At 45.5% G+C, this 10140-nt stretch overlaps 1 protein-coding gene across 1 annotated transcript in view; it reads left to right on the top strand.

The window, feature by feature from the left end:
* Positions 1 to 6052, top strand: part of arhgap39 (Rho GTPase activating protein 39) — a 159404-nt gene extending 153352 nt beyond the window's left edge. Inside the window, exons 9-11 of the mRNA XM_007895064.2 lie at positions 953 to 1044; positions 3699 to 3868; positions 5527 to 6052. Coding sequence (XP_007893255.1) covers positions 953 to 1044; positions 3699 to 3868; positions 5527 to 5721 — 457 coding nt within the window. The 3' untranslated portion in view covers positions 5722 to 6052. The remainder of the gene's footprint in view (positions 1 to 952; positions 1045 to 3698; positions 3869 to 5526) is intronic.
* Positions 6053 to 10140: the final 4088 nt, after the last annotated feature.

Raw genomic sequence — 10140 nt, forward strand, 5'->3', positions numbered from 1 at the left:
AGTTCTCCCAAGTGCCTAGAAATACACAATCACTACACTTGCCTATAATTAATTACCTGTGAAGAGACATTTCTATGGTTTCGGTATTATAAAAATGCAAGTATTATTGTAATATTCCCAAAACTAGGCCAGAGTGTTGCTAAGTGCAAGTAGTTATTATACTGGGGCAGTGCTTACTGTTTGGGAGCTTTTGGCCAGGCTCAAACTGGATTGAAAGGTGCATTCAGCACAAACATGATGTAGTGGGGAGGGGCAGTGTGGGGGCAGGGGCAGTGTGACTGAGGGTAATAATCTAACACTCCAGTCATGTGTTTGGATGCAACGCTCAAAGCTGCTTACAGCATCTTACTGCGCACTAACAACAACTCGCATTTGTATAGCCCCATTCACACGGAACAGCGTCTCAGAGCGCTTAACAGTGGCAGAGCCTGACGCCAAGGGGAGGGAGGAGGTGACCATAAGCACGATCGAAGAGGAAGGCCTTCAGTCATGATCTAAAAGAGGGAAGGAGGGGGCAAGTTGGAGGGATTGGGCAACAGTTCCAAAGCTTTGAGGCATAGTGGCTGAATGTGTGGCCGCTGATGGTGGAGAGGAGGGTATGAGGGACAAGAAGGAAACCAGAACCAGCCGAGCGGAGGCAGAGGATAGTGGATTGGGGAGAAAGCAGGTCAGAGAAGAAGGGATGTGCCAGGGCTTGAAGGGATTTGTAAGAGAGCATCTCACATTTTCAGAGGGATCTTCACATCGCCTGTTGGGCTTGAAACATTGTTCCTGCTGTTATCAGAGAGAAGCCACTGGTTTAATGGGGAGAGATGGTTAATTACAAGATGGATAGTGGGGAGCTGAGCTGCAGCTCACTGCTGAGAGGTTAGCGATGGGGCTGCTCGCTGATGAATGGATTTGAATAACATTAGCAGAGCCGCTGAGTGCTGTATGATCCATCTCTCTGCAGAGTCCCAGGGGATATCGATGAGGTCAACGCCCTCAAGCTTCAGGTGGATCAGTGGATTATCCCGGAAGGACTGACAGACCCCCATGTTCCAGGTAAAGCTCCCCGGTGCCTTTGCTGTCAAGCACAAGTGCAGTTGTGACACCTCAACCAAATGACTTTCCTCATGTGCATGGAAATTTCCTTTTATCTAGAGTGTGTGCTCTCTGCCCGGAGAATTGATCCGGCAAATTGAATCTTATCGAATCTGATTTAATCCCAGAGAATTTTATCTCAGGTTGGCAAGAGCCAAGGTTTGAAGACCTCACACTGGAAAGGGGATGGGGGTCATTGAAGCTATTAAAGAACTGTTCGGGTGCAATTGATTAAGAAGGTGATTCAAATGTGATACATAAACTGAGGATTGCCCCTTTCGGACTGGAAAACAATGAGACCACCTTCAGCTTAAAAGGATGCCATTGTTTGACATGTTTGTTCTCGTGAGTTTGTCAGCTTGCGAGCAGCGAGTGAAAGAGACTGTGGTTCGACTTGCGGTTGCTAGTGGGGATCATGCCAGTTTTCTGCCAGTCACAGGCAACGAACACATCACAACCAACTCACAGGAAGCTGCCATCCACAGGAAGTCCCATAAATTCATGCTGTTATCAGAGAGAAGCCATTGGTTTAATGGGGCGGAAGGTTAGTTACAAGATGGATAGTGGGGAGCTGAGCTGCAGCTCACTGCTGAGTGGTTAGCGATGAGGCTGTTCGCTGATGAATGGATTTGAATAACATTCACTTGGAGGATTCCCTGTTAATGACTGTATCCTGTGACAGAGGCTGCTTTTACTCTACAATCCTCTCGCCATTCTCATGCCCTTTCCCAAAATCAACCTCAGTAACAATCGCATGGTCATATTGCTGAGCTGTCTCTGATCTACACAGTTTCTATCAATCAGATTGTGTTAATAGATTTCTTAATTTCTTACTGAACTGTATAGAGCAGGAAACCCCCAGATTGAATCCACCGGTTGTTTTGATTGCTGGTGTAGAACAGGTTTAATGGACTGATCAACCCATGTTCCTCTGACCCAGACCTAGCCTGGCTCAGTCTCTATTCCAGAGAGGGAAAATAATCAGCCAGAGTTTCCACTCCAGCCTGAGCCTGTAACCCCATTTTGTCTTTAAAACTGTGCAACGTTGTGGAAAATTCTAACAATTCTTTAGGTTTCCGCAGCTCTTTNAAAAAAACACAGCTTCTCAATGAAACCAGAATTTTCCACAGTTCTGCTTCGTCTTAAATTTTACCAAAGGTATCATTTTGAGCGTTTGAGCTGCGTTGGATTTACACAACTACAATAACTTGCGTTTATACAACAATAACAACTTGTGTTTATATAGCGCCCTTCACGTGGGGTAACGTCCCAGAGCGCTTGGCAATGGTGGAGCACGATGCATAGAGGGGAGATGACCGTAGGTATGGTCGAAGAGGAAGATCTTCAGGCGCGATCTAAAGATGGGCAAGGAGGGGCTAAGGCGGAGGGAGGGGAAGGGTGTTTCAGAGCATAGTGGCTGAAAGTGCGGCCACCGGTGGTGGAACGGAGGCCATGAGGGACAAGCAGGAAAGTGTTTCTGGTGAGCACTGGATTGAACTTGGTTGTGGTTGGCATGAAGATCGTACATAAAGAATAGCCACTCAGAATAGCAAAGGGTTTGTTAGTTCTCGAAGCCTGGCATATATAGCCAGCGCCTTGAGGAGAGGGGAAGAGAGAGAAGTTTACCTTTGTAAGGAGAGATCACACTGTTACCAGCTGTGGATATATGGAAACACAGAGCCTTTTTATCTTGCAAAGTTAAAGGGACCGTTGAGCTGCTGGAGAGGAGAATGGGCTGTATGTTACTGTAGTGATTCTCTGCTGAAAACACTCTGTGTATAAAGGTTACGCCTCTAAACAAATGAAATGTAATCCACCTTTTGGCAGGCACCACCCCACGGGAGGTTGTTAGTGCAGGTGCACTTGCTGTTGGTTTTGAAGGCATTACACAACTGTACGGGTACAATTTATTAAGAAGGTGATTAAAATGAAGACTGTCTTGTGAATTAACTCTTTGAGCACCAGGGAAGATGTTTTCCAGCACTTCCCAGTCTGGAGTGTAGGACTGGAAAATCTTCTCTGCTTCCAGGCCTGATCCAGCACCAATTCAACAACAACAACAACAATTTGCATTTATACAGTGCCTTTCACATGAGGTCGTGTCCTGAAGCGTTTACATTGGCAGAGTCTGACCCTGAGTCAGGGAGAGGGGAAGGTGACTGTAAGCACAATCAAAAAGGAAGGTCTTTAGGTGGGATTTGAAAGTGGGGAGGGAGGGGGCAAGGCGGAGGGATTGAGGGAGAGAGTTCCAGAGTTTCGGGGCCTAGTGGCTGAAAGTGCAGCCACTGACGGTAGAATGGAGGGCACGAAGGACAAGCAGAAGGCTGGAGCCAGCCAAGTGGAGGCAACCGTTAGTGGTTTGGGGAGCAAGAAGGTGGGAGAGATAGGGGGTTACCATGGTGGAAGGGAATTGTAGGTGAGTGTAAAGATCTTGAAAACAATCCGTTCGATTATAGGGAGCCAATCGAGCCGGGCAAGAATCGGAGTAACGGGAGTTTAGTGTTGATGAGTATGTGGGCAACAGAGTTCTGGATTAAAGCATTGATTCTATAAGAAACTTTACACAACAGTTAGTTAACCTTTAAATGAATATGACTTCCCTTTGTGTCTGCCAGCATCACTACTGAAGTTGTGGTACAGGGAGCTGGAGGAGCCTCTCATCCCACACGAGTTTTACGAGCAGTGCATCACGCATTACGAGAACCCAGAAGCAGCAGTCGCAGTTGTCGATTCCCTGCCCAAACTAAACCGTTTGGTGCTGTGTTACCTCATCCGCTTTCTACAGGTAAAAAGGGGTCATCTCTTTGTGGCTGGGGGGTGGGTGGGGTGGGCAGGAGATTATTATTATTATAAGGAATGTGACTCGGGATGTGATAATTACCACAAAAAACTAAATGTGGTTAATAATAATACTTGGATTTGATATAGCACCCTATCACGTTTTTGAATTGTCTCAAAGCGCTTCACAGGATATACTGTAAAGTGAATTGACTGTAGGTTTTGTGGGTGAAACAAGGCAGCTAATTGCGCACAGCAGTGGCCCACAAACGGCCATTAAAACTGTCGCCCCAATCTCGACCTTTCGAGGTTCTGGTGCCAGGCGAGGGCACTGAAGCATGACCTCGGTGCGCGGATCCAGGTGCCTTTTGAGGATATCGACGTTCAGATCTCTCCCTTTTGTCTCAGTTGTGGACATGTACCCACTCAGGAAGAGCCTTGTTGCCACCCTCTGACCCAGGTTTTTGCTGAGAGCTCCCCCACCCCACGTCCAGAAAGATAAGGTCTCTTAACTGGTAGGTTCTCCCACGAAGAAACTCAGGATCTCTTCTGACATCCAAATGAGCAGGAATGTAGAGTAAAAATACCCACCACACCTCCATTATAATGGAGTCCTGTAGTGTAGTGGTTAGAGCACTCGTCTCGCAAGCGAGAGGACCTGGGTTTGATTCCTGGGCGAAACGATCAGGCAAGTTTCCTTACTCCACACCCCTCTTGTTTACCTAGCAGTAAATAGGAACCCAGTTGTTAGTCGATTGGCAGATCACATTTCTGGGTAATCGCTTATTACCCTTCAAAAATAATAATAATAAACAAGTGATAAGTGATGAGGTGCTAAATCAAAGGCAAGGATTATTGTTATTATTATGTGGTTTGGGTCCAACTGTAATAGTTATTGCCAGTGTTAATCATCACATCAAAATCTTAAACTGTCCTGCCAGTGTGTGAAGGAAGCATTTATTAAGGAAAGGTGAAAGGAATATTGGACTTTATCTCAAAGGGCCTGGAAAACAAAGGGGAAGAAATGCTGCTTCAGCTGTATAGAGCGTTAGTCAGACCCCATCTGGAGACTGCATTCAGTTTTGGGCACCACACCTCAGGAAAGATATATTTTGCCCCTGGAGAGGGTGCAGCGCAGGTTCACCAGAATGTTACCAGGCCTAAAAGGGTTAAGTTACAAGCAAAGGCTGCGTAAACTTGGATTGTATTCCCTTGAGTTTTGGAGGTTGAGGTTGGATTGAGGTATTAAAAATGATAAAGGGATTTGATAGGATAGATACAGAGAAGCTATTTCCTCTGGTGGGGGAATCCAAAACCAGGGCCATAGTCTTAAAATTATAACCAGGCCATTTAAGAGTGAAATCAGGAAGCATTTTTTACACTAAAAGGATGGTAGAAATCTGGAATTCTCTACCCCAAACGGCCGTAGATGCTGGATCCATCCACACCTTCAAGAGTGAAGTTGATAGATTGTTGGTAGGTCAGGGTATTAAGGGATATGGGGAGAAAGTGGGAAATTACAAATTGAAAGGATTAGTTGAGGTAAAGATCAGCCACGATCTAATTAAATGGCGGAACAGGCTCGAAGGGCTGAATGGCCTCCTCCTGTTCCTATCTAAATAATCTTCATTTCTTTTCTCTCCCCTACCTTCCCCTCTGTGTTAGATTTTTGCCCAGCCTGCCAATGTGGCGGTTACCAAGATGGATGTCAATAACCTGGCGATGGTCATGGCCCCAAACTGCCTGCGGTGTCAATCCGACGACCCCAGGGTCATCTTCGAAAACACCCGCAAAGAAATGTCCTTCATCCGAGTGCTCATCCAGCACCTGGACACCAGCTTCATGGAAGATCTCCTATAGCGAGAAGTCTAACAAGCGAGAATGAGAGAGAAATCTTGTATAAAATGTAATCGCTTGTGTCCCCACACACACTTGTTTATACCACATTTAGATTTACTGCCAGTCTCCCTGCTGGCTGCGGTTATCGACGTTATAAAAAAGAGAGAGAGAGAAAGAGAGAAGGGAAAAATAGAAAAAAATTCTATGTAAATTCTGAACCTTGTTTGAATGCTGCTTTGTTGATCGGCTCAGTATGACGCTCCCATCTCCAGATGACAACACCCCTGTCTGTCGCCAACATTACAAACAGCTCATTTCTTAGTTTAGCATCCGCACTTGTTTTTTTTTAAAAACCACTTGATAAAGTAACTTTATTTTTATAGCATTTAATTATACAGGGCTTTTTAAAAAAAAACACCACATCTTTTCTGTGGCAAATATGCTCTTCAGGTTTCGTTCTCTCTCACACCCTACTTTTCATTCATTCCCTTTTTCACGTGTTTTGCTGTGAATATTTTTCCAAAAAAAAAACAAAGAGTATTATCAATTTATTTGAATTTTTGCGTGTGAAGAGAATATGCTAGTGGTTGGTTTTTGTATTGATTTTTTTTTCTCCCCCAACCCTTTTTTTATGTGTATATAAATGTCTGTGACTTTTTAAACCTATTTCCACGTTGGGTTCGAGGCAGTATTGGTGCTAAAGTCTCGATAGCCTGGAGGCCGGTATTCAATTCCTGCCCCAGCAGAGTGGAGCTTTCAAGGTCAGTCAGTCAGTCTGTATAATTCATTTTCTACATCTATCTATATATATATATATAAAATAAGCACATGCGTTCTTTTTGAAACGGAAATTTGCTTAAATGAATAGTTAAGGAACAAAACTTGGATCCATTCCCAAGAAAAGCAGCTATGCTGTGATCTGACTGTGTCTATCACACTGAGAAGTTGCCTTTGTTTCCCTCTGTGCGTGGCGCAAAAATGGGGGCAATTTATGAAAAGCACATGGGGTTTGGGGACAATGCTTTCCTACATAGCTTTCGTGAGGAAGCTCTCTTCCCCCCCTCCCCCCCCCCCCCCCAAACATATACACGCCCCACACTTGCTGGGAGAATGGATAGCCCCCGAGGCTAGACCTAGGCTGCGTGAGGTCTTTTTATCTTCAAACTCGATTTGCCTCAGATCTGTGGAAACTTCCTGAATTCATTTGCCATTTTGGAAGCTGGTTTTGCTGTTAAAGATTGTTGGGGCAAAAATGGCTTCCAGATTGAGAACAAATTTAAGAATTTTCCCACAATTCTGAGGCGACTCGTGTTTTAAGGCAAAAAGGCTTCGCAGCCGAGGTGGAAGTTTTAAGATTTTAAAATTCAACTTTTAAGACTTAAAAATTCAGTTTGAAAATAAAATAGTCTCCCAGGTTAAGAGCGATTGAATTTCAAGTATGGAATAAGCACTGGGATCCCAGCCTGGTACTAGGAGTCTCCTATGAGGTGGGGTGGGGAAGAGTAACATTGGAGGCTGTTGGTGCACGAGAGAGAGAGTGCCGTTCTATTATACTACCTGTCTGCTTTTTGCCGTTGTATGCTGCGCAGTGTGTTTGATGGCCAGTGTGTCTGTGAGCACGAGTAGTGTGTAATTATCCTCATTGTAAATCCCATGCAATGTTAGGCCTGAAATTCCTTAAACCACTGTCCGATAAATAGCGATTGAGGGGGCGGCCCTGATGGTGTACATAAGAACATAATAAAGAAGACCACGGTCCATCCAGTGTCACCTTCCACCAACCTGGCAGTCGCATCCACATGTCATGTCCCAAACTATATACTGTATGTATCCCAAGATATTATTTCCTGACAGAAATCTATCTATTTCGTTCAAGGGAGCCTGTTCCATACGCTTACCACTTCTGACGCTCCTTGAAGTAGTGTCTCCGCACATTTGTTCTGAATTTACCCCCTCCAATTGCTGGCCGTGTCCTCTGGTTCTGCTGTTCATTACAAGAATAAACATTAACTAATCCCTTTAGAATCTTAAAGATTGTAATCGTATTGCCCTCAACCTTCCTTTCTCCAGTGTAGTGGACAGAGCCGCAGCTTATAGACCAGGAGCTCACTGGGTCAAATTCCAATTTATGCTGAGTTTGCTGAGTTGGGTGGGTTTGGGTTGGGAGGATAAATTGGCCCCTGCCTATCCAGGGTTAAGCAGGGTGGACAGCACCCTCTCCTTATTGTACGTGCGCATGTGTGTGTGAGTGACAGCCGGGTGAGGTGAGTTGTGACACCCGCTACAGTCAAGTGACCTGCCTCCACTCACTGCCCAGACTCACGCTGGACAATGGCCAGACCAGGGGCAGAGAGAGCGAGGCCAGACCAGGGGCAGAGAGAGAGAGGCCAGACCAGGGGCAGAGAGAGCGTAGGGGCAGAGAGGCCTATTCCAGTGGGGAGAGAATTAGAAAATAATTGGACACCAAATTTATTTTTAGATAATTAGATTGGACAGAAAATTGGAATATCCTCCGGTTGTCTTTTTTCTAGAAGCTATTTTTCCTTTCAAGACAATTGGAAAAATGAGACACCCCCCACCCCCCCCCCCCATGCCAGCCTGTGCCCTCACTGTAGCGGTTTAAAGTATTTATGTGGATAAAATCCGGGGAGAAGGTACGTGTGGTTCAGTTCCGCTTGATTATAATTACAAAGTACAATATTAGTGTCAAGCAGCCCTGCTGAGTTTCTGAATTGTTGGGTGTCTTTAATCGTCAGAACCTCTTGACAACTCAAGGATATATCGAGCAGTGATAGGCGTGCAGCATGGAGTGGAGTGGCAGTCACTGCTGTGCGGGTGCGATCACTAACATTCGCTCTGTGCTTTGCATCCACTGTGTATTTGACAGCAGTTTCTATAGAAAGCGAAGGGCAAATGTTTTACTCAACCCACTGAACTGTCCAATCTCACAGGGTGGCCCGGCAGCAGATAGATTGACGTGACAGGCAATGGAACTGGCAGTGACCTGGTGAGGAATCCGGGCTTGTTTTTTTGGCTGATGAGACTCTCACAACAATCTGTTTAATGTTACAGAAATTTCAGCAGAACAGGCCACTCGGCCCCTCATATCTGTGCTGGTGCTCGCTCCCCCACTGGAGCTCTCTACTCTAAACCCATTCCCTGTTATTCCCCAACGTGTTTGTGCTGGTGTCATCCTTCCAGAATAACAACAATTTGTGTTTATATATAATACAAATTTACATTTACTTATCGCTTTTCACATCAGGAGATGCAGGATAGGGTCTCAATGAGCTGGAACCACTTTGTCATCTTCCTGTTATAGCGTTGAGCTGTTTCTGAGTATGGGCTACAGTCATGCTTTTTGGTGCCTTGTTCCAGCTATTAATAATAATAATAATTAATCATCCTGTTAAGAAATACTTGCTGATGTCTTTCCTGAAATTGCCCTTCTGGACCTCTCCCCCACCCTTTGGAACTCCATCTCTCCTTCCCTTCACCTCACCCCCTCCCCTCTCTTGCCTCCTTCAAGGCCTGTCTTAAAACCCTCCTCTTCGACCGTGCCTTCTGTCACCCTCCTACTCCTACTCCTCCCCTCCCTGCCCTCCACCCCTCCTGATCCCAACTCCCAGCTCGGGTCCAAATCCCTGACTGTCCAGCACCTTGGGACATTATCCCGACGTGAAAGGTGCTGTGTACATGTAATTTGTTGTTGTTGGATCTTTTGATGGCTATTCTGCTGCGGCAACTCAACAGTCACCTTCCGCACCATTTCAGATCGCCTTTTTCTTGATTTCATTCAGATTTTGTATATAGACCGAACACAGGGGCCGTGATTGAATGTTTGGGGAAAAGTCCCATTTATTTCCTGGTGATACATGGGGTGAAAGGAGAGCAGTCAAATTGCATAATGCAACGTGACTGCAGGGTCTTGGACTGAACTTTTCATCTCTTCTGCTTCACAATAAGATGCTATATTGAATGTACAGGAAAGAAATGTAAATGTTAGGGGCTGTAACTCATTGTCCAGATTGTGCGAGCGCACGTGTGTGTGCGGGTGTGTATGTGCGCACGTGCGCGGGTGTGTTTAGTGCCTGACACAGTATTGCCTGTTATTTGCCGGGTGTATTATTTTGTGTTACTTCCCCCCCTTTATTTAGTAGGCGGTGCACTGATGATAGAGAGCGCAGACAGGGAGTGTTGGAGTGGACTTGTTTCTCACTGCTGGTACATGCGTTGAGTGTTTTTACTATGTTCATCGCCCCTTTGGCTTTTACGGTTCAAACTGTGGGGGGGGAGAGAGGAAAATCCAATCTCACACGGAACTTGTCTGCATGCAGAGAGAGCTTTTTACAAGACTCGGGTGATATACGGACCTTTGTAAATTCTGCTGTTTTGTTGTAAACTTTCTCCGATTTTATATGTTGATTTTAAGAATCGAGG

This window comes from Callorhinchus milii, unplaced genomic scaffold (assembly GCF_018977255.1).
Source record: "Callorhinchus milii isolate IMCB2004 unplaced genomic scaffold, IMCB_Cmil_1.0 Scaffold2, whole genome shotgun sequence".
Classification (NCBI taxonomy): Eukaryota; Metazoa; Chordata; class Chondrichthyes; order Chimaeriformes; family Callorhinchidae; genus Callorhinchus; species Callorhinchus milii.